Source organism: Lutra lutra, chromosome 3 (genome assembly GCF_902655055.1).
Source record: "Lutra lutra chromosome 3, mLutLut1.2, whole genome shotgun sequence".
NCBI lineage: Eukaryota > Metazoa > Chordata > Mammalia > Carnivora > Mustelidae > Lutra > Lutra lutra.
Window position 1 is genome coordinate 3183890 of NC_062280.1, and position 25724 is coordinate 3209613.

A 25724-nucleotide genomic window follows, 5' to 3' on the forward strand; every position below is an offset into this window, starting at 1 on the left:
GATGTCTTTTTCAGTTCTGCCACTTTCTGTTCTTAAAAACCAGAAGTTCTCTTAGTTTCTGAGTGGTTTGGGAAGATTATTCTTACCCTGACTTTAATGTCCCAAGTCTGGGACACCCTGCAGTTTCTTGTGTACCTTAAGAAAAACTTAGTTTGTCAACAGTTGTGGAATGTATTTCTATTCTGAACAAAAAGTCCTTTTTTTTTTCCCCTCCTGATTTATACTATGTAACAGCAAATAACTTACCACACCCAAGTTTAATGTAAATTGTAAAAAGCAATGTTCTCTATTTTAGAGATTGGAGTTTCCTAATTCCTCATTCTTTCAGACTAACAAATCCTACAAAACAACCCATCACTTTCACCATAGGGAAGGACTCTGGTTAACTTGAGGGAAGACAAAAGCTGACTTAATAATACCAGAGACAACCTCATAAAAACCTTTTTGCTTTGCCAGAGATTTCTAATATTATAAAAGGAACACTTCTGTAGTAACATAGTTACTTTAAAATAGGTTTATATATCCAGAAAATTCTCTGAAGCATTAACAAAATAGCCAAAAAATTTCAGGGTTGTTTTTTTAATAATTATACATATGTTTATTTAATCAACATAAGAACTACTACCCAAAACCAAAGCATAAGGTTCTCATTTCAATTAAATATTAAGACCTTCTAATTTTCCCATTTTTATAAAGCGGGCTGGCAAACATTTTCTGAAAAGGATCAGATAGTATTTTAGGCTTTGCAGGCCTTAAGGTGTCTGTTGCACTACTCAAAGCAGCCGCAGACAACAGGTTAACAGCCCAGTGAGTGACACGCCAGTCAATATTTACTTATGAGCACAGATATGAAATTGCACATAACTTTCACATGTCATGACATATGAGTAGTTGATTTTTTTTCCTCAGCCGTTTAAAAATGCAGAAAACATTCTTAGCTTGTGGAAAACCCAGCAACAGGCAGCAGGCCAGATCTGGCCCATGTACTATAGTTTGCCAACATGTGCTCCAAAATAATACCTTAAAAATCTAGTCACCTTAGAATTTCAAATCGTTACTTCCCAGAGACTTAAAGTAATTATTCAAATCTTCATCAGTAACTTCTTTTAGATCAGCTGGTCTCCACTTTGGACTCTGGTCTTTATCTATTAAAACTGTCAAGTGAAGACATAAAAAATGTTAGTATGTTTCCTTCCGATATTACCCAATTTTAATTACTAAATTGACAGAAACTACCTTACACAAGACATATTTTCTCTAGCACATTTTTTTCTGCAAAGTTAAAATTTTTGCATGTGTTCCATTTTTCTTTTAAATTAAGGCTCCATAGGATTTGGATGGACAGTAACGTACTGATGATGACTCATGCGGTCACTTCCTACTCCACTAAGTCTGATGCCTGCAGCTTGAACACAGCCTATGAACTAATGTGGCTCAAGCCTTAGTCCTCTTCAAACAAAATTGTAAATGAAATCTTGCTGTTATAAAGCAGCTAAAACCTGAGTTGGTATGGTTTAAAGGGAAGGCAGGGGAGGGTGGAGGGCCCAGATCTGCCTTCTAAACTCCTCCGCATTGAATTGAAAGGAAAATTACTTGAAGTAGAGGGAAGGGGGTGACTTTATGCATAATTCAATGTGGATACTGCTGTTCTGCTGAATCCTCTAGTTCACACAGCTCTGAATTAAAATAGCAGACTGTCTTCAGGTTATCCTAAGAAACTACTTCTCTTATTTCGGTGTAGTCATCATTTACTGTGGCCACATAGCATCCCCATGGGATCATAAGGATGAGGCAACTGGCAAACCTGTCCTTTAAAAAGGGAAGGGGTTGTCCGTTTCCTGGTTGTGAGAGAATACTACTGTATTACAGTCATTACTGCTTGGGAAAACTTGGTGACAGGTACACAGGATCCTTCTATATTATTTCGTACAAAAAAAAATAGTGGGGGGGACTATACTTAGTATGGTTGTGGTAGAGAATTTTAACCATGCTTAAAATGTGCATAATTCTTGGGGATACCAGAGGTTTTTTTGTTGTTTTTAAGATTTATTTATTTTAGAGAGTGAGCAAACGAGGGGGGAGGAGGGACCAAGGGAGAGGAAGAGGGACTCCCGAGCAGAGCACGCGGAGGGCGGAGGCTGATGCAGGCTCCATCTCACGACCCTGAGATCTGACCGGACGCAAACCAACACCTGGATGCTTCTACCGCCTGCACCACTCCAGTGTCCCACACAGGAGGTTTTTGAGTCTGGGCTGCCTAGCTACAGGTTTCTAGCTGGTATCAGATCAATGGTAACACTGATGTTATGATCCCTGCCAATCTGACAGTTTTACATTCCCCAAACAGCATTAAGTAAAAACAATTCTGGAACATTCCTTTCTTCAAGAATCTCTTCCCTTAAAGCCCTCTGGCCAAAGCTATCATGGTATCTTCCTCTCTGACAGTCTGCTGAAGGGCAAAAGGAAAGAATATTAATAAAATCTGTATGTCGTTCTCACACAGACGGAATTTTTTTTTTACTCAGCACAGATATAACAAGTTCCTGCCATGTAGACAGCTCGGGTTCTTTCAAGTCTCACGAGGCACCCACTCAAATTCCTTTTGGTAACTCAATAGTTCTGCTGAAATCTGTATTTATTTTCTTCTATAACCAGGAAGAAGCTTATTCTAGCTGTTAAGAGTAAGAATTTTTGACAACCATTCCCCTAAATTTGCTAGTTTATTTTATCTAATTTGCTAACATATTTTATAATTAGCAAACTGTAGCCAACATTCGGTTACTATGCACGCACAGCAAACAGGCTGACCCAGATAGATGCTGCTTGCAAAACAGGGAGGCTGTGCTGAGAGACGAGGCGGTGTATTCTCTCTTCATTACAAAGTGGCTTGATAAGCTCCTGCGTTATGAATCATAGCTTTGGTGCTGCTCGGTTTCAACTGCTTCCGTCAAATAACTGACAGTGTGCATGAGAACCATACCTTTGATTTTCAAGTTTAAGAGGGCTGCTATCACATAAAATGAATGCATTAAAACCCAAGGGACACACAGGTTCTCCTCATATCAAAGGTCCAGCCTCTGAATTTGCAGGGAATTAGTGGGAAAATGCACATTTTACTTGTTTTTATAAAACATACAGCCATTTCCTCTGACTCAACTCCGAGTCCTCTAAAAGGATTTGAGCCTCTGCTTATTTCTGGCATTGGGCTGTAAGTTCAGAGAATTCTACTACAGCGACCAGTCTTTATCAAAGCTCACACACAGCTCGGAGAATATAATCCTTTATTCAGATAAAGGATGTACAGAGTCTCTACTATATTAAAGCCATCCATAAAAACATTAAAAAATCAGATATGCAAAATACATTCAAGGGGAAACTCGCTCACGTAACATAAACGGCAGCTGTTACTTATGGGGATACGGGCTTATACATACACTGTTCACAGACTTGCTGCGAACAAAAGATAAACCATTTCACTTTCTCTAAATATGCTAACTTTGGAGATGATAAAAACAAATTACTAAGAACATTAGCAGATGTTACTAATTATGTCATTTTTTTTTCAATGTCAGTGTTTAACTCTCAGGTACAGGCGAAGAGGTAACAGTAGGGAGTGGCCAGGCCAGTACTAGAGAGAGGAGGGGGAGGGGACCTGAGGCTTCTTACAAGGGAATAAAAGCAGTTTTCCAAGGCTCCAGCAGTAGAATGAGTTTTCAGACCCAGCTGTACTTAGCAGAGGCAGTCCATGCGACTGGAGAAGCAGGATTACCTCTTACATACAAATGAGGGAGTGGTGACACAGGTTATGTGAATTTTCCAAGCAATACTGATTTCAAAGACTGACATTCCCTTATGCGCCAGCTGGTAATAAGAAAGGAACAACTTTGCAATCTTTACGAAAGTGGAATTTTCACTAATAAAACAACTATTATCTTTGATTCACAGTATATGCTCACAAATCCTATTTCCATAATAGCTAGGAAGAAAACAATCATCACTTACCTGCCCTAACACCTTCATAAAAGTCATGGCCTCCCTGAAAGAAAACTGAGATTAAATGGTGAATCTCCAGGCATCCTTATTCCCAGTGCTGATCTGTCTTCTCCACTCCCATGGCCACAGCCTGAAATCAACAGAGACTGGACCGCCCGTAGGACCCACTCTCTTGGGTGGACCCGCCTCCGATCCTGGTCTGCTCAAGCCCTACAACTTTTCACCACTTTACTGTGGTCACTTTCCCCTGAAAATGCCCTCATCTCCTTCAAGGCATTTTCTCCCCTTGAGTCTGTCCTGGCAAAATCCCAGCACCACCTGCCCCTACCATTTGCATCTGCCTGCTTTCAAGGGACTAAATCTTGGTGCAGAAAAATCTGTGATTGGTTTCATTTAAAATTCATGCCCACAAATCTCAAACAGGCATGGAAAACTGCCCAATGGTCCATGTTCTCCTCAATTCCCAAGATAATGATTTCAACTGTCTTCTGCCTTCTCAACCTCTACCCCTGGCAAATTTTTCTCTCACTGTATTCTCAGCTAATGACTTAACTTCCTACTTCATTACAAAAAGAGAAGTGCTAAGCCATGAACTTTTGCAGCTTCCCACTCCTAAACTACCTGCAGCCCAACTACACCCATCTGTACCATGCCTTCCCTTTCCTGACTACAGAGAAAGCTCTTTCAAAGGCCTGTTCTCCTCCCCTCCTCCACCATTCCTACTCATCTCTCTCTTCTCAAGGACCGTGCTTGAGAAGGTCATCTATCTCTATTTTTACCCCTGGCATCATCAGTGTAGGCAGCAAAACTCAATGACTGACTGCTGTTCAAATATCTGGGATCAGACGAATGGATAAAGATGACGTGGTAGGTATAAACAATGGAATACTACTCAGCCATCAAAAAAGAAATTTTCCCATTTGCAATGACGTGGATGGAACTAGAGGGAATTATGCTAAGCAAAATAAGTCAGTCAGAGAAAGACAATTATCATACGATCTCACTGATATGTGGAATTTAAGAAACAAAAGAGGGATCATAGGGGAAGAGAGGGAATAATAAAACAAGATGAAACCAGAGAGGGAGACAAATCCTAAGACTCCTAATTGCAGGAAACAAACTGAGGGTTGCTGGAGGGGTGAGGGATGGGGAGTGGGGGGAAGGGGGGATGGGGTAACTGGGTGATGGACATTAAGGAGGGCACATGATGGAACAAGTGCTGGGTATTATTTAATACTGATGAATCACAGACCTGAACCTCTGAAACCAATGATATATTATATGTTAATTAAAAAAAAACAGCAACAAATGTCTGGGCTCACCCGCTGCCTCTACTACACAGGAACGACGTGACCTTGGGCTAGTTAACTTCTCTAATGCCAAGTTTCCTCATATGGAATGGCAATACCACACCGTCCATGGGAGGGTTATCTTACTGCACATCCCAGCACAGTGCCTGACATACAGTAAGTGCTCAGTAAATGTTAACTACTATCGGTATCAACATCATCTTTTGTCTCTACTGGGTCATTCCCTATCACTTATAAACATGTTCCAGCATCTTCCACCTTATAAAATAACAAGGAACCTCACTTGATTCCACAGTCCCAGCTTCTACCCCATTTGTTTCGAGAAGAGAAAGTCACATACGTAGAGCTTCCCCTGGTCCACATCCCATTTACTCATTTCCTCTCCAACTTGCCACACTAACTTCTGCCCCAGTGCTCCTCCGACACGGCGTGCCAAAATCCCCCGTGACTCCAGTGTTGCTGTATGTTAAAGATGTCTTCATCCTACCCTACTAAACACTTCGGTAATACTCCCTTCTCCTTGACACACTCATTTCTTGCTTTCACGACCCCACACTCTCCTGGTTCTCCCACCTGTGTCCTTTATCTCTTTCACTGCTTTTTTCTCTAATCCACTCAAAGCGCTGCACTTCCTGGGGCTCAGATCTACCTCTATCATTCTCCCTCTGCATGACCTTATCCATGCTGTACCTGACACATCAGCATCTGACTTACCAGTTCTGTTACATATAAGATGTCGCTTCTCTACTCAAAAGCATCCAGTGGCTTCCCATTTACTCAGAACAAATGCCAAGTTATATGTGCTCTGGTTCCAGGTTATATGTGCTCTGTGCAGCCCTGCTCTACCCTGTTGACGCTGACCTCATCTCTCTCACTCATCGACCCCCCTTCTCCTCGCACTCCGTCCAGCTTCCCGCGGCTCCCGGATAGGCAGGCGCACCCCTGCCTCAGCTCTGTACCTGCCTCTGCCTGGATACTTCTCCCCAGACCCTTGCACAGCTCCTTCCCTCACTTCCTTCAGGTTTTCACTCAAACAACATCTTCTTAGTCAGGTCTTCTCCGGTAAATCCCATCTGTAAGTTCAACCACACATGCCCCCCACCCCACCTGCTTTATGTCATATCCTCCTTCGCACTTTACTTTCACTCCTAGGTACTTACAGCCATAGACTGTGTACTTCACAGCCTTCCCTGTTTACGATCTCTCTCCCCCACTAGACAGTTCCATGAGGGGCAGAGATTTTGTCTATCTGGTTTACCTATGCATTCTTGGTACCTCTACCAGTGCCTAGCACATGGTAAGCTTTTTTATTTATTAAGTAAATAAATCTCCAAAGTTCTTTATTCAGAGAGAGAGAGTGCGCGCGCGCATGGACTGGAGAATCTCAAGCCGACTCCCCGCTGAGCACAGAGCCTGACACAGAGACTTGGGGCTCGATCTCATGACCCATGATGACCTGAGCTGAAATCAAGAGTCGGATGTTTAACCGAATGAGACACCCAGGCGGCCCCTCCAAAGTTTCTTTTTTAAAAAAGTGGTTCTAATGTCTTTCAGACTTAAATCTCTCACCCACACCTCCTCCAAACTCCAACTCCTAAAGGCACTCTTTCCTTCCCTCACACTCATCAGGACCTATCAGTTTGTCTCTTACACTGGTCCTCAAAACCATTCACAGGGCGTCTGGGTGGCTCAGTCGGTTAAGCATCTGCCTTCAGCTCAGGTCATGATCCCAGGGTCTGGGGATCGAGTCCCGCATCGGGCTCCCTGCTCAGCGGGGAGCCTGCTTCTTCCTCTCTCTCTGACCCTCACCTGTGCTCTCTCTCTATGCTTTCTCTATCTCAAATAAATAAAATCTTAAAAACAAACAAACAAACAAACAAAAAAACCATTCACTCCTCTCCAGTGCTACCACCTTCGTCTAAGCCACTACTACTCCACAACTGGATTACTGCAGTAAACTCGCATCTGGTCTCTCCATTCACTCTTGAACCCTTCCAAACCCATCTCCACCTAGCAGCAGCAACTACCTTCTTAGAGCAAATGCAACCAAATCATCCACTGCTGTAACCCAAGAGACTTCTCAACACACTTGTTTTTTACACGCTAGGTCACAGATGAGCTGACAACTCCAAGATGTCTTCCCTTTTTCTCTCCCACTCCCTCCTGCCCCTGCATCATTCTCTTCTATCATTAACCTGTATGTTTCCTTTGGAGCACTAATCACAATTTGTAATTATTTTACTTATTTTGTTTCCTTGTTCTTCATAGTCTCAGTAGACTATAAATTCCACAAGAACAAGGACTAGTCATTCTTTCTACAACGTAACACCTAGCACTGTGCCCGGCAACACAGCCAGCATACTCGCTGAAGGAAGGAGCTGATCAGTCCCGGCAGGGCAGTGAATGTATGGTGGAAAACATGGACTGTGGGGTTCACTGGGCAGTGGTCAGGAGAGCAGGCCCCAGAGTGAGCCCACCTGCTTTCACATACATGTGTCTGCCGCTTAAGAGCCATGCCACTTAGGCACGGTACCTCTCTGTGCCAGTTTCCTCCTCTGTAAAGTGGGGACAAGAACAGCTCCTATCATTCTAGAAATAGTGTCAAATGCAATGGAGAGGATACCTATGAAGCGCCTGTCATAGTACTTCTCTTAACAGCAGACTTCAGCTGCTACTTACATCTTACTAGAAGTGTGACTTCAAGATTAAAGTGACTAACAGAGTTTTATTTATAGTTAAATGAACTACTTTGAATACCTTAATGACTATTTCAAGATATGAAAATCCATTAGGGAGACCTACTTTCTAGTTATTAAACAAAGTATTTCCTTTAGGCCATTAATTAATCTAAGGGCCCTCTACATATAGCCCAAAACCAATGATTCTGCTTTCAAAGAGTTTGTCATCTAGAAGAAGTGTCTATGACTCTGAAATGTCTCATTAAATTAATATTCTATGTCATTGGTCTATTTCAAGTGTATTTACAATGTTATTCTCAATGTTTAATCTATTAATTAAGACACGGAACAAACTAGTAACACCCGTTCCTTCATTTTACATAGACATACACTCCTCATTTTACCAGTGAGGGGATTCGGATTTACAGAGTTCATGTTTCTTGCCCAAAGGTCAAAGAGCAGGCCTGAAAAATGGTTTATTTCTATTTTGAACCCCACCTGAGATCAGAGGCTTTCTTACACTTAACACACAAATGTAACTGTTGTTTCCTAAGAGCTCAACTCAAGAACAGTGCTAGTGTGATAGTCCCGCGCCCCTTAAGCTAGCTGGTCTGTTGTGCTTCCACAGAGCAGATTAACAAGTAGTTTTAAGGGTTTTGTTTATAGTTTTCTGTATTTTACATGCTCTACAATGAACATCTATTACTTTCATAAATAGAAAATAAATATATTTTTAAATTCTTACCATACAAGCTTGACTCAGCCGATATTCCATAGTAAATACTTCTTGCAAGGTCTTTGAAGAGCCCTCGATGAGCTGCCTTAGTGTGATCTTTAGGGATGTCGGGGACATTTTATTAATTATCTGTGGGAGAAAATTTTTTTTACTAGTCTTAGCCCAAATGTTCCTTTATTACCTATAACAAATTAGCTGAGTTTTGATATAAATCTTATTAAAATTTGCTCCTTAAACAGTACTTTCACCTGATAGTTTCATAAAAGTGAGATTATGCCATAACCTCATCCTGTCAAAGCACCAATGGTTTTCTAATCTCCTGTAATAACGAAACAAATCATTCCACCAGTGGAATAAATGCTATACCCATAAATTAACAAAAAAAAATCCATATTTTTGTAGCTGCCTGCCATAAATTATGATCCCAACTAGGTAAGCAAACAGTAATTATGCTGAAGTAAAATTAATATACATCTTACAAACAACTGAGGTATCAGAGAACATTTTACTTTATAATATAAAAAAGGTACAGTAGAAATATAGCTCTTTCCTTCCCATTTTGCGACTATAGAGAAGTGTTTGAACTGAACTACACTCTTTATCTAAAAATAAATCTGCTTACCTTAAAAGTAAGAAGAGAAAACAAGACACCACAAGATGGTCTTCTATAGTATTTAAATACTTAATAAAGGAAGAGTAACAGGCCGGACTCCTTGGCCACAGTGCCATGACCCCTTCCTTCTGAATTTAAAGATGGTGTTACTAGTGTTCTGACGCACGTGTGTGACTGTGACCAGCAGCTGCTGCATATGCTACGTAATATGCTACATAAGTCTGCTGTGTATATCTATCATGGGCTATGTAAAGCTGATGCTTGCCCTGGTCTTCATAACTGCAATACAGCTTTCAGGCCTACTGTTGAGTGATTGTCTCAAAGGCAGAAATTGCAGTTCCTGAGTTCAAAGAATTCCCCCCATCAAGATTCCAGGTTCTCTGCAGCATCCTCAAGTGTGGCATGCAGATTCAGAGAACACGCCGAACGGACAGGGCAGGATCTGACCTAACAGCTGCTGAAACTTACACAGATGACTACTGTACAGGAAAAGTTCAGGGAAGCCAGTCTCCTACCTACAGTCACAATGCTGAAGAAAAGATGAGAAAGAGAGAAAAGAAACTAAGCCTTCTCATGCATCTGATTCATCTTCATCGGAACTCACCCTTCTGCCCTCAGCACTGCATGCACATGATCTCACTTAATGCCCCCGAAGCACTCCCACTCCACGGTCTCCCCTTTCTGGTTACAGACCACGAGGATGATGGCGCCTGCACAGCAGTCTGCATACTGTGCTAGGAGGGCCCTCCTTTTCACAGGCAAGTAGACAAGGGGTCCATTTTGCTGACAAAACTGGTTTTCTCTAGCAAGAGCAATGACACAGGTGAACCACATGACCCAGGTGACCATCTGGAAGAGCTTCACTCACGGTGTTGAAAGCGGTACTTAAGGAGTGACATAACCACGTTCTATCTTTTCTAGTCTACAAAGTCAATGAAGCTATAGTTCCCTTTCCAAAAGGCTGTAGTATATATGCCCACAATCACGTACCTCAGCACTACCATTATGACTAACTGCACTCTATATACAATCTAGAATTCTCAAAACACAAACTCTCTTTGCCATACTTCCTCAGTTGGCTACCAATTACTCTCATTAAAAAGGCCACTTAACAGGAAAACCATCCCATCTACAACTGCACCAGAGATAATAAAATACTTAGGAATAAACTTAACCAAGGCGGTGAAAGACTTGTATGCTGAAAGCTATAAAACACTGATGAAAGAAACTGAAGATGATACAAATGACAGAAAGATATTCCACGCTCATGGATTAGAAAAACCAGTATTGTTAAAATGTTCATACTACACAAAGCAAGCTACAGATTTAATGCAATCCCTATCAAAATACCAGCAGCATTTTCCAAAGAACTAGAATAATGTTAAAATCCATATGGACCCAAAAAAGACCCCAAACAGCCAAAGCAATCTTGAGAAAAAAGAAGAAAGCTGCAAGTATTACAATCCCAGATTTCAAGATAATACTACAAAGCTGTAGTAATACTATAAAACAGTATGGCAATGGAATGGAAAGAGACCTCAGAAATAAACCCACACTTATATGGACGATTAACCTGTAAGAAATGAGGCAGGATATATATACAACGGGGAAAAGATAGGCTCATTAATAGATGGTGCGGGGAAAACTGGACAGCTTCACGCAAAAGAAAGAAACTGGACCACTTTCATACAGCATATTAAAAATAAGCTCAAAATGGATCAAAGACCTCAATGTGATACCTGAAACCACAAAACCCCTAAAAGAAAACATAGGTAGTAATTCTGACACTGCCAGTAGAAATATTTTCCTATATATGTCTCCTAAGGCAAGGGAAACATAGCAAAAATAAATTAGAGGGACTACAGCAAATAAAAAGCTTTTACACAGTGATGGAGACCATCAACAAAATGACAAGGCAACCTACTGAATGGGGGAAGATACCGCAAATGATACATCCAATAAGGGATTAATATCTAAAATATATAAAGAACTTCTACAACTCAACACAAACAAACCAATTAAAAAACAGGCAAAAAACATGAACAGACATTTTTCCAAAGAGGACATAAACATAGCCAACAAACACATGAAAAGATATTCAACATCACTGATCAGCAGTGAAATACAAATCAAAACCACCATGAGATACAGTATACACTTGTCAAATGGCCAGTATCAAAAAGATAAGGAACAAGTGTTGGTGAGGATATGGAGAAGAAGGAACCCTCATGCACTGTTGGTAGGAATGCAAACTGGTGCAGCCACTGCGGAAAACATTATGGAGGTACCTCGAAAAAATTAAAAAGAGAATTACCATGTGATCCAGTAATTCCACTACTAGGTACTTACCCAAAGAAAACAAAAACACTAATATGAAAAGATCCACACACCCCTATGTTTATTGCAACATTATTTACAGTAGCCAGAATACAAGAAGGAACACAAGTGTGAATGAATAAAGAAGATGTGGTATGTATATACAATGGCGTATTACCCAGTCATAATAAAGAAAGAGATCTTGATTTCTGCAACAACATGGATGGACCTCATGCATATAATGCTAGTGAAATAAGTCTGAGAAAAAGAAATACCATATGATTTCATTCATGTGGTATTTAAGAAACAAAACAAATAAACAAAGAAAAAAAAACCAGACTTAAATACAGAGAACTGGTGGTTATCGGGGGGCAGGGGTGAGTGGAAAAATGGATGAGACAGACAGGAAAAAATGGCCACAAAGTAAGGGCTCCAGGTGTTTGTGCTGTGTCATGCATACATAAATACACCAGAAAAAAAAGGGAAGAAAATTTCAATTGAAAAGCCTCACTGGTTAAGACATTTAATGAATTAGTAATTAAAGAGATTTCCTATTAACAGACACCATGTTAGAAAATAGTGCATTGACAACCCAAGGAAAACTAGTTTCCAACAATTCTTAGTATACTGGCAATCTGGCACAGAGACTCAGGGTTTGAACTCTAGAGTCCACAACTCAGTGGTAGAATTCCAGCCCCACCACCTTCTACGTGATTGATCTTAGTTTCTTCATTTCTCAGATGGAGACTGTAATACTGTCCACCTCAAAAATGGATAGTGCAAGGAGTCAGAAACCAAGCCAAACAGGGAAGGGAAGGAAGGGATGGAATATGTACTGAGCACACTTCCCTTAGCTCACAGGTGCGCACACTGTACAAACGTGGAAACCAGCCCGGTAAGAATTTATCCAAGGTCACTCAGAGAGGAGTCCAAACCCCAGCCTGACGATCCCAAAGCCTACTTCACTCTACACACAAGGTTATAGAGGTAATCAATGCCAAAAGCTGATGAAAAGTCAAGAAGAACAAAGATGGAGAAGACATCATGTCAAGTGATAGAAGTTAATAAAAACTTACTTGTGTAGTTTTGGTGGAAAGTGGGGGGGGGGAGAGACAAAGGATGGTAGCTTGAGGAAAAACTGTTAAGAGAAGGCTTTTTCTTTTCCTTTTTAAGATTTTATTTATTTATTTGACAGAGAGAGAGAGATTACAAGTAGGCAGAGAGACAGTCAGAGAGAGGGGGAAGCAGGCTCCCTGCTGAGCAGATGTGGGGCTCAATCCCAGAACCCTGGGATCATGACCCGAGCCGAAGGCAGAGACTTAATCCACTGAGCCACTCAGGCACCCCAAGAGAAGGCTTTTTCTAAGAGCAGGAAAGCTTTTGAAAATAAGGGCAGTAGGAAATGTGCATTCACCCAAGAAGGTAAAATTTTACAGATAACTGAAAGACAGAGAAGACTGATGGCCAAGTAGCTCCTCAACGAGGCAGGAAAGGATGGAATGAAAGCACAGATGGGGATGTTTCCCTCAGCAAAAAGTGAGACACAGGTCAGAGGAATCAAAAGGATGATGCAAGAGGGTTAAAGGAGCTCATGTAATAGAACCTCATTCATTACAAAGGGAACACGGAGACTATTCCAGAAAACTGGACAAATGACGAGGACTTGGATCTTCAGCTATGTCAGAAACGTGTATGGATACAATCATGTAACCACACAACCTGGTGAACATAATTCTCCTTCTTGGTAAAACACTGGTTAGTGTCGTAACTAAATTATCCGGCCCTTTAAAAATAAGCTGTCTCGTGTAAGCCAAAGAGCCAACTTCTTTTTTCCTATATATATATTTTTTTAAATTCTTTTTTTTTTAATTTTATTTTTTATAAACATATATTTTTATCCCCAGGGGTACAGGTCTGCGAATCGCCAGGTTTACACACTTCACAGCACTCACCATAGCACATACCCTCCCCTTTTTTCCTATATTTTTATCAAATAATTCACATTCTCCTCTCAATTCAGTATTAGTAAGCATCTACTATGCATCAGACACTTCAGAGGAGACAACAGTGAACAGGACATGGTTGCACTCAGAGCGTTATCAGCATTATAGTCACTGCTTTTTTTTTTTTTTTAAAGATTTTACTTATTTATTTGAGAGAGAGACAGTGAGAGAGAGCATGAGCGAGGAGAAGGTCAGAGGGAGAAGCAGACTCCCCATGGAGCTGGGAGCCCGATGCGGGACTCGATCCCTGGACTCCGGGATCATGACCTGAGCCGAAGGCAGTCGTCCAACCAACTGAGCCACCCAGGCGTCCCATTGCTTTTTTTTTTTTTTTAAAGATTTTATTTATTTATTTGACAGAGAGAGATCACAAGTAGGCAGAGAGGCAGGCAGAGAGAGAGAGAGGAGGAAGCAGGCTCCCCGCAGAGCAGAGAGCCCGATGTGGGGCTCGATCCCAGGACACTGGGATCATGACCTGAGCCGAAGGCAGAGGCTTTAACCCACTGAGCCACCCAGGCGCCCTAGTCACTGCTTTTTTGGTAAGAATCCTAGGAACTCTTCTTAAATTTTACCAAATCTTAGGGATTTCCAACAAAAGAAAAACTCAGGATACCCCCTCTATCTCTCCCCTCAGCATCTACCAGAACACTCAGTAACATACAGTTTGATATGCTTTATCCAACAAACCTATACTGATACAATTAAAAGAACAACATTTTCAACAACCCTTTAATGATACAATTAGAAAAATTATACCAAGTTGGCCTCAGGCTTCTTTGAAGGGACAATACAGACATATAAGCTCCAAATCCTTCTCTGATTTAGAGATGATCTTAGAAAAGAAGCTACAGAGGTTTTTCTTTATAAAAAAAGGATGTCACTTATGACATTCTCTAAAAGCCTAGGCTGTCAGATTTAACTCCAAAAGAAGGAACCCCGTGTATATTTGGATCATTTAAATTTACTATACTATGAACGGTGAATACTTTTCTAAATAATCTTACATATTTTGTACTTATACCTATAAATTTTTTCCAAGTGTTCAGATTGACAATAAACCAACAGAAATACAAAATACCTGAACTAAAGCAAGTCAGTCTAATTCATAGCATACTGAAGTTTCACAGAAACATTTTTATTTTTAAATATATTCTTTATCATTCTGAAGGGTCCTATTATATAAAGACCAAATAGTACTTTAAAGAAATGGGAACTGGTACTTCTTTTATCTACAGCAAAGGCTTAGAGCCAGTCCAACAAGAGTGCTTTCTGCAATCATATCTTAAGACTTTTCCAGTAATTTCTTAAAAGCCTTAGCAATTTAAATAAAATGGCAAAGATAATGTCTGAAGAATCAAGTACTGCTCTTTCATGATCTCCCAAATGCTCATGATAGTGTTTTAGGGTCACTGATAATCCATCAGTGGATCCATCACCAGAAAGCTGTTTCCTGTTTACACATATTGATGTATTTTCCCCTTTATGGTTTACTGTCCTCCTTCTCCAAAGACACAATGTACCCAGCAACACTGCCATTAAATTATTCTTACTCATAGCAATAAACAGTACAGTGTAATGGGGACCTTCAGCAAATCGAATACCTACTTCTATATGTCAAACTGTTTTTTAATATAATTTGGTATGTTATTTTGATTTTTTTTAATAATTAGCTTTACTCACATGTAACTTAGATATAAAATTCACTCATTTTAAGTGCAGAGTTCTGTAACTTTTGATAAATGTATACAGTTGTGCACTACTCCTACAATCAAGATTTGGAACATTTTTTTTCTTTAAGATTTTATTTATTTATTTGACAGAGAGATCACAAGAAGGCAGAGAGGCAGGCAGAGAGAGGGAGGGAAGCAGGCTCCCTGCTGAGCAGCGAGACTGATGTGGGACTCGATCCCAAGACCCTGAGATCATGACCTGAGCCGAAGGCAGCGGCTTAACCCACTGAGCCACCCAGGCGCCCCGGGATTTGGAACATTTTCGTCACCACAAAGTTCTCCTTCCCTCAACTCTATCCGCAGATAGCTGATGTATTTTCTATCCCTGTAATTTTGTATTCTCTAGAATTTCATAAAAATAAAATCAAAAGTAAGTAGTCCTGTGTGTCGTGTCTGCTTGCTTCCACCTGGCACAGTGCTTCCGCGACTCATCCATGCTGTTTCACCCAGCGCTAACTCGTCCCTTCCCACAGTTAAGCGGTATTCCAGTTCTTGGCCATTATAATAAAGTTACTATGAACGTGTGAGGAAAAGCATCTGTGTAGCCATATGTTTACATTCTTCCTGGGTAAATCCCTCGGGGTGGGACTGTTGGGTCTCACAGTAAATGTACATGTAACTTAGGAGGCTGCCAAATGGCTTTTCTGCCAGCAACGTGTGAGTCGTCGGCGTTCCATATCCTTGCCAACACTTGGCGTTGGTAGATCTACCTTTTACATTCTAGCCACTCTAGCAGATGCGACACCTCACTGTGGTTTTAATTTGCATTTTCCTAATGATTAAAGATCTTAAGCATTTTTGTGTGTGCTTACTGGCCTCATACATGTTCTTTGGTGAAGTGTCTAGATTCCCATTTTCTAGGTGCACAGTTTGTATTCTCATTAACTTACAAGTCTTCTGTATACACAATAAAGCCCTGTTAGAAGATATGAGTTCGGCAAATATATTTCTTCCCAAATGTGGTTTATTTTCTTCATAGTGCCTTTCAAAGAAGAAAAGTATTTAATTATAATGAAGATCAATTTATTAATTTTTTTCTTGTGTGGCTCTTGCTTTTTGCATTAAAATGTCTTGGCTAACCCAAAGTCACAAAGATTTCCTGTTTTCTTTTAGAAGTGGTACAGTTTTAGCTCCTGAATTTAGGTGCACAATCCACTTTGACTTGCATACAGCGGAGTTCAGAGCATGTTACTTTGAGACAGGACACTTAGGCATATTGGTTATTTCGAGTTAAAGGCACTTGAGAAACAGTATGACCCTCCCTTTGTTCCAGGAAATAAAACTCCTATGTGAAAGATGCCCTGTGTGTAGCAGAAGGAAGACATTTTTTCACCAGAGATAGGGAACATGCGGCCAAGACATTTATACAAATAACCCTTGTTAAACCAACCCTTACCTTCCCAGTTACTTCTTCACCATTTACTACCACTAGACCAACCTCCTTTCTCTTGTTAATTTTTCACAAATTTGTCTAAAAGGCATAATATCTTCCTGCTCTGGTTATTTGTTCATATCTTCATTCTCTTATGCAGGCTCCCATGTATATGTAAAAATTTAATATCTTTTTTATCTTTTTTCCTATCAATCTATCTGGCTTATGTCCGTTTAATTCTTAGGCTGGGCTGGATACCCTCAGAAGACATAGGAGAATTTTCTCCTTCCCTACAGGTAGAAGAGAAGAGTCAAGCACTTTTTCGTCTCACATATGGATATTCAATTGTTCCAGGACCATTTATCGATCTCTTTCCCCACTGAATTATCTTGGGAGTTCTGGACAGCCTTTACTTTAGTATTAATTTACCCCCCCACCGCCACCAACTAAAGTGTAAACCTTCTGGCTGATGGCAATATGAAGTCTCCAGACCTTTGTGAATCCTGTTAACTGTCCAAACTACTGTTTTCCTCTGGTTCTTTCCTGGTCTTGTAGAGTTTTACCTAAAAAACGTATAGATCAAGATTCTGAAAATTCCTGCAGGAAGGAAACCAAATCAATCTTAGGGCTTTTCTGTTTGTTTCCTTGCTCTCGGGAAACAGTCCTGTGCTATCTGCATTATCCAATATTAACAAACACTTGTTTCATATATTTTGTCCAGTTTTCTAGTTGTTTACAACAGAAGGACAATTTCTGTAGCACTTAATTCTTCATGAACACCTGTCACTTAATTTTTAAAAATAATACAGTACATGGCTAATTCTCAAAGCTTACAGAAAGATTAGTAATCTTTAAAATTTAATTTCTCTAATATTTTGCTGTTCTTCTTTCTTAAAATCTATACCTAATTATCCTTAGTTTTCCTTTTTCCCCAAATTTTTCATGTGTATGATTTCTTTACAGGAGCTTTTCATATTCTAAAATACTAACTTCAAGTATAAACCTGAGTTTCTTTTATTCTTCACAAAATGAGCATTCAAAAGTAAACAAATACATAAATCCCACACTGGTAATTAAAAGAAATTCCAAAGAATTTTAAAAGTTATCTAATATTTTAAAAAGGAACTTATATGCCCTTTAAGCCTTTGACACAATAGGCTATCCTCTCCTCTCCTCTCCTCTCTCATATCGATCACTAAGAATAAACACCTAAAACACAAGTCAACAACAGCACGGGTTTCCCTGGCCATTTGCTCAGAAACTCCTTCCTGGACACTAACTGGACACCCTGTTCCTTGTTCTTATTTTTCTCTCTGGCCATGGACTTCCTACTCTAGCACTAAGGACTAGTGATCCTACTGAGATACCTTTCCTGGGCGTAGTGTCCTTGCTGACACAGTTGCGCTTTGGGAGGGTAGGATCTCAATCTCTTCTACTCATCTTTCTTTGATTACTGATATCACTTGCAATTTTAAAAAATAAACACTTTCTCATTGGCACTGAAGAACATTCTTTACTTTGGCAAGCCTGCTAGTCTTACTACCAGAAAAGAGAGATGAAGCAGGAGAGCATGTCCTACGGCTCAATCGTGTTAAAAAACCAAAAACCATGTGGATGGAACTAGAGGGTATCATGCTTAGCGAAATAAGTCAATTGGAGAAAGACAACTCTCATATGATCTCCCTGATATGAGGGAGAGGAGATGCAACATGGGGGGTTAAGGGGGTAGGAGAAGAATAAATAAAACAAGATGGGATTGGGAGGGAGACAAACCATAAGTGACTCTTAATCTCACAAAACAAACTGAGGGTTGCTGCGGGGAGGGGGGTTGGGGGGTGAGGTTACGGACATTGGGGAGGGTATGTGCTATGGTGAGTGCTGTGAAGTGTGTAAACCTGGCTATTCACAGACCTGTACCCCTGGGGATAAAAATATATGTTTATTAAAAAAAAACAAAACAAAACAAAACAAAACACCAAAGACCCACTGGTACACTTAAAAGATATAAATTAAAATAAAATGGAAAAAAAAAAAACCTAACTAAAAAAAATGGGCAAAGGACTTGAACTAGACATTTCCCAAAGAAGATACAAATGGTCAACAAGCATACGAAAAGATGTTCAATCTCACTAACCATTAGGGAACGTAAATCAAAACCACAATGAAATGTCACCTCATAGCCATTAGGATGGTAGAAAAAAGATAGAGAATAATGAGTTGGCAAACTTTATACACTGTTGTTGGTGGGAATATAACATGGTGTAACTGCTATGGAAAACAGGATGGAGATTCCTCAAACAATTAAAAACAGAATTACCATATAACGCAGAAATTCTGCTTCTGGGTATATATCCAAACAAATTAAAAGCAGGGTCTTGAAGAGATTTTTCTTAAGATTTTATTTATTTATTTGAGTGAGAGACAGTGAGAAAGAACATGAGAGGGGAGAAGGTCAAAGGGAGCAGCAGACTCCCTGTGGAGCTGGGAGGCCCAATGTGGGACTCCATCCCGGGACTCCAGGATCATGACCTGAGCTGAAGGCAGTTGCTTAACCAACTGAGCCACCCAGGTGCCCTTAAAGAGATATTTGTACCCACGTTTACAGCAGCTTTGTTCACAAAAGCGAAGAGGAAGAAGCAACCCAAATTAAGTGCCCATCAACAATGGATGAGAAAAATGTGGTATATACATACAAGGGAATATTATTGAGCCTTAAAAGGTCATGAAATTCTGGTACATGCTACAACATGTGTGAACCGTGAAACGTCATGCTAGGTGATATAAGCCAATCACAATAGGGCAAATGCTGTATGATTCCACTCATGTGACGTATCCAGAGTAGTCATATCTGTAGCAACAGAAAGTAGAACAGTGGTTGCCAGGAGCTGGGGTAAGGGGGAAATGGGGAGTTGTTATTTAACGGGTATAAAGTTTCACTCAGTTCTGTAAGATGAAAATGTTCTGGAGATTGGTTGTACAACCAGGTGAATATATTCAACAAAACTGAATTACATACTTAAAATGATGCAGATGGTAAATTTTATATGTATTTTACCACAATTAAAATGTACATACATGTACACAAGAGCATGGCAACTGGAGACTTAGGTTAAATTTTCCCTAATGTGAGCTACGCATCAGGACCTCTAAATTGCCCATATAGCTTACACGGACGGTCTAGCATCATGAACAACCTATACCAAAAGGGAGATTTAAAGGTGAATAGAAGGGGTGCCTGGGTGGCTCAGTGGGTTAAAGCCTCTGCCTTCAGCTCAGGTCATGATCCCAAGGTCCTGGGATTGAGCCCCGCATCGGGCTCTCTGCTCAGCAGGGAGCCTGCTTCCCCCCGACCCCGCCTGCTTCTCTGCCTACTTGTGATCTCACTCTCTGTCAAATAAATAAATAAAATCTTTAAAAAGGGGGGGGATTAGAGGAATTCCAACCACAAGCATTAAAAAAAAAAGTACTGAACTTTGAAGGAAAATCTAAGAAAGGACATGAGGAAACATAAACTAAGGTACTATGAAAATTCCATCAGTTGTAAGGAATTTATGAGCTACTCATATTTGTTATTTTTTTTAACCCATGCTATCCTTCAGTGATTAGCAGCAAAAACTTTAGAAATCTAAAGGATTAAAAAAATTTGTTTTTATTTAATGATAAGCAAGTATGTGGAAAAGATGATGTCCTTCCCCATGGGCAATTGTGGAAAGGAACCCTTATACATAGAGAAGGTGGTTGCAATCTGGACCATAAGAAGACTAGATCCTTAGGACCTACAGAAGGAGACAGGAGTCCCTGAAGGGCTCACAGGGGTTAGGAGCAACCCTAGAAGCTTACTGACACAAGTATTAGAATCTTTTAAAAAAAAATTGTTCAAACATTTGATCTGCAAACCTTTCACTGAGGCAACAAAAGCTATTTTCTCCTTCAGGGCTACTTTTTGGCGTATGTTTCTGGCCGAGATAATTAAAACGAACCTTGCATGTAGGCTCTATCAGAGAAGCCTCAGCGGGGATTTTGGATCTTCACGTCACGTTGTTTCTAGCAGATACTAACATTCTGGAGCCACATCTGAACTACACATCAACTGAATAAAAATCAAAACCTGTCCTTCTGATGAGAGTGCTTACCATGACCCTAGCCTAGGGTGATCCTCGCTGTGATGGGCGGCTTGCCAGGTGCCCTCCTCTGGGTGCGGACTAATCATATTGCCAAAGGAATAGGAAGAATATTGAAAGAATATTGAGTTCTATCCCTCGGTTCTGGGGTAGGCCAGTGGTTTTAAAATAATATGCCATCTTGCACATCTGTACTGCTTTAAAGTGACATCATACAGGCATGAGGTAATGTGCTGCATGACTATGTTCAAACGAAAGTACTAAGTGTCTACTTAACCGCTTGGGGAGAAAAACAGGAATGCTAGTTTCTATATTGCTCTGGAAACAAAAGAACCAGCTTCACATCAGAATCCCTGAAATATAAAATGACTGTGTAGATTTATGCGAGCATTCCTAAAAGCTGTTAAAATTCACATTAATTTACTATGGTGAGTTAAGACAGCATATGACTGGGCAATCTACTCTAATTTATGCCTGGCCTTGAATGTTAATAGAATTCTAATTACTAAATAAGACCCTACGAGACTAATTTGGGATTTCCACGTTAAGAATATAGTTCACAATGGGAGGGGTGCCTGGTAGTTCAGTCGGTTAAGTGTCTGCCTTCCGCTCAGGTCAGGGGTTCCAGGATGGAGCCCCCCCATCTGCTTGGGCTGTCAGGCTCCATGCTTTGTGAGGAGTCTGCTTATCCATCTGCTTATTCCTTCTGCTCCCCACAACCCTGATGTGCAAGAGCAGCTCTCAAATAAAATCTTTTAAAAAGAGAGAGAGAGAGAGAGAGAGACAATATAGTAACAATGGGGAAGTGTTTTTATCTTCACAGGTGAAACTTCAAATATTTTGTCAGTAAGTTTTCTGACTACTGAAACGTGACAATTATATCTACAAACTGAAAAATACTATCAAATAAGGACAAGATATTAACAGCTTTTCTATAAAGCAGAAGGAAACACACTTCTCTTTGTGTAGACGTCTGAAATGTTCCGAGTCGCACGCTCACAGCTCCGAGCATGGCAGTACTCATGCACTCCTTTACACAAAACGGCTTTTGTTTTGCTGTTACCAGTCGAGTCACATTGTAGAAAAATCAAAGTGTGCCTAACACTGAGAAACACTGCTTAAAACTCAGCTCTGAGTATAGAAGGGCCTCTTACTAGTTTAAAAAGAATCGTTTTGTTTTGGTTTTTAATTAAATCTACTGCTTAGAAAGACCATATACTGATCTGTTGCATATTCAACTGAATTTATAGATTCATGGCAGAATTACATTATAAAAAAAACTATACTCCAGTAACCCAACACTTCTAATAAAAACGTCCCTAAATGCTTCTCCCCAGGACAAGGAGGGCTCCCTGAAGAAGAGGCATGCCTGCTGACGTCTCTCTCTGCTACAGTCATGGGACCTAAAAACAGCTCAACTTTGCTATCAACATCCGGCAGGGAGACAAGGCACTTGGTTTAGATACAGGTTTTGTGAAAATGCTTTCTGAGACTCAAGTGAGTTCAGGAAAAAACAAAAGACAACCCCCCGCCAAAAACTGTGCAGTGGTTCATGTCCCCGCCATGGAGCTCGGACACAAGAGGCTCTGGAGAGGCTTCCTTACCACAAGGTTTCACCACACTCAGGACAGAAAAGATCCATATATTACCTTCAACTGTTCTAGGGCAAAAGATGAACCATCTTGCTGTAAATTCTCAATTATCTGTTCCACAGTATTGGCCGAGAACCACCTATAAAAAAGGAAACACATGATTTCACCAATCTGCAAGCAATTTCTTCTTTCCAAAATAGAAATGAATCTAAATACAGGCTTTCCCCAAACTCCATTTCAATGAAAAATTCAATGAAATAAAACCTTGCTTCTCTGGGTAAGCGTTTGCAGTCCATTTTTATTAGTGCAAAATAAAGCTGAAATTTTCTCTTAATGCTTCCTTGCATCTATTACATATAAATAAATACCTTAACTGTGAAAAATTGATGCTTCTAAAATGTAGAGACAGTTGTGTTATTTTCCAATAGTTTCTATCCTTCCCTTTGTTCCTTAAGCCAGTCTATCAATGTCTCAAATCACTACACAAAACATCTTTTGCTGATCAGCTTCATAAGTCCATAAAAAATGACTTTACGAAGATAAAAGATAATTCAATTGTTATTTTCCAGCCTCCATTCCCATAAAAAAAAATGTTTTGCACTAAAATGAATCAGCGAGATAGATTATTTCACTATAATGGACTTATATTCTTCCCAAAAGAGTAGGAAAGAAGCTACTTTAAACAAAATAAATACAAGCACCATGCCATCTGATCTCAGAATGCAATGCATTATTGAACACAATGTAATTACAGTGTTAGCAAATTCAATTTAATGCAGTCCTTACAAAAGAACAGACATACTGAGACCTCTAAGTACCTGTTTATGTTGTCCATGTGTTCCTCAAGTATAAAAGACTTGTCTTGATCAATCTTGGACTGTTTAAAAAAGAAAAATCTTGTAATTTACTTGAAGCAACCTGAATCATCTAAAAACCTTTTAAAATGTTATCCTATTTAATGATACACTTTATGACAGATTATCACTTTCAGTCAAATTATATCCAACAGTCTCAGAAATAGTAACCACATGTTCAAAACTCAGGGGGTTATTCCAGACTGGTTCTCAAAAGTGCTGACAGCAAAACATGTTCTTTTATTTTTACTGCTGTATTATTCTATTTGCTACATTATCACTAAAGTATGGCAACGAATTAAGGATGTGAGGGACCGGAGAAGTGACCCTGACCAACAAATTTCCATTTGATACAGAAAACTCCCACAAGTTTCAACATGTCTGCAGCATGACCTCAGGGAGAGAAAACATGAGCGTGAGAAGGAGCTCGCAGTGCCTGAATAAACGTAATCAGGATTTTTTTTTAAATTTGGGGCCAAGTCCGTCCTCTCACGTTTGCAGTTCTGGTGACTCCCTCTTCCACTTCTTTTCTCAGGCCGCAGCTTGCTGGCCCCTCACAGTCAGGTTCTGCTTCCATGGAACCCCAGTTTACCAAGTGTGGAGCAGACACAGTTGCTACAGGTATGACTGGATCCCAGCAGAGTGTGTCTGGCTCCATGTATCTTTGTGTGTTTGGATACAATGTTTTTACTGACAGGACTAAGTCTGAGTTACTTTGGGGAAAGTTCTAGTGTCTTTTATTTTTTATTTATTTTTTTTTTCTTTTTTAAACCGGTGCTGTTATAGGCTACATTTCTCCCATGCTGTACTTTTATGAATTTGGTACTTTGGACTGAAATCCAAAATTTTCATTTATCTCTCTTGTGATCCGTGATTTAAAATAAGAAATACAAGGAAACCTGGCTGGCTCAGTTGGTACAGCATGTGACTCCTGACCATGGGGCTGTAGGTTTGAGCCCCACGTTGGGTATAGAGAGATTACTTAGAAATAAAATCTTGGGGCACCTGGGTGGCTCAGTGGGTTAAGCCTCTGCCTTCAGCTCAGGTCATGATCTCAGGGTCCTGGGATCGAGCCCCATATCGGGCTTCCTGCCCAGGGAGGAGCCTGCTTTCCCCCTCTCTCTGTCTGCCTCTCTTCCTAATTGTAATCCCTCCTGCTGTCAAATAAACAAATATATTTAAAAAAAAAAAGAAATAAAATCTTAAAAAATGAAATAATAAATATATATTCAGTCTTTGCCTATATATTTGTCCTTTATTCCTGGCTCACAGCTCCCCAAAACCTTGAAATTTAAGAAGAGCATCTTTTGTTGTATTTGATCATTTGTCCCTAAATTAAGGTGAAACGGGCCCTTTGTTATTCATAACAAGCCCCATTCCATCACAGGTACGTTAAGGAGGTGACTTTCAGAAAGCTCCTAAGAATGGGGCTGGTCTCCAGGGAAACAACCTGTGATTAGAAGAGACGAACTTTCAGTCCCACCTTCTAATCAAGCCCGCTCCAGCACTACCACTATCTCCTGCCTCCCTCCACTTCCAGTGAGGGAAAAGGGGTTCGAGATTGAGTTCCATCACCAATGGCTCATAACTTAATCAATAGTGACTATTAATGAGGCCGCCACAGAAGTCCCAAAGGATGGTGTTTGGAGAGCTCCGGGTTAATGAACACATCCACAAGAGGGGAGAGGGGCGCCTGGGTGGCTCAGTGGGTTCAGCCTCTGCCTTTGGCTCAGGTCATGATCTCAGGGTCCTGGGATCAAGCCCCACATCGGGCTCTCTGCTCAGCAGGGAGCCTGCTTCCCCCTCTCTCTGCCTGTCTCTCTGCCTACTTGTGATCTCTGTCAAATAAATAAGTAAAATCTTAAAAAAAAAAAAAAATACAAGTGGGGAGAGTAGCACATCCCACCCTCACTGAGACAGAAGCTCCTGGACTTGAGACCCTTCGGGACCTTGCCCTGTGTACCCTTCAGCAGACTATCCATTCATATCCTTTATTGTATCCTTTGTATTAAACCAACAAACACTAAATGTTTCCAAGTTCTGTGAGAAATTCTAGCAAATTATCGAACCTAAGAAAGGGGTCATGAGAACACTGATTTATGACCAATGAGAAGTACAGGTGACAAGACAGGCCTTGTGACTGGCATCTGAAGTGAGGTCAGTCTTGTGGGAATGAGCTCCTAGGGTGCGGGATCACTAACCCAAGGAAGAAAGTGTCACTCCCGAAATAAACGAATTACAGGACACCCAGGTAGTGCTGCGCTGAACTGCTCCGTGTATAGAAAAGCCACACACCTAGGGTCAGAAGAGTTGTGAATGTGGTAGTAGTGTGAGAATAACAGAAAACACAGGGAGTGTTTTTCCCATACATTTATTACCTTTCACACTGATACTATTAAACAGGTC

The 25724-nt window shown here is 40.4% G+C and overlaps 1 protein-coding gene across 6 annotated transcripts in view; it reads right to left on the reverse strand.

The window, feature by feature from the left end:
- Nucleotides 1-571: 571 nt before the first annotated feature.
- HIBCH (3-hydroxyisobutyryl-CoA hydrolase) overlaps nt 572-25724 on the reverse strand; it is a 102266-nt gene continuing 77113 nt past the window's right edge. For 4 of the 6 annotated variants that reach the window (XM_047720587.1, XM_047720586.1, XM_047720588.1 and 1 more), the window contains 5 exons: nt 23283-23341; nt 22522-22603; nt 8727-8846; nt 4003-4036; nt 572-1154 (listed from right to left, as the gene is read on the reverse strand). In XM_047720587.1, the coding sequence (XP_047576543.1) occupies nt 1039-1154; nt 4003-4036; nt 8727-8846; nt 22522-22603; nt 23283-23341 (411 nt within the window). In that variant the 3' untranslated portion in view covers nt 572-1038. Of the gene's footprint in view, nt 1155-4002; nt 4048-8726; nt 8847-22521; nt 22604-23282; nt 23342-25724 lie in introns of all 6 variants that reach the window. The other 2 variants (XM_047720591.1, XM_047720592.1) reach the window with 2 other exon arrangements.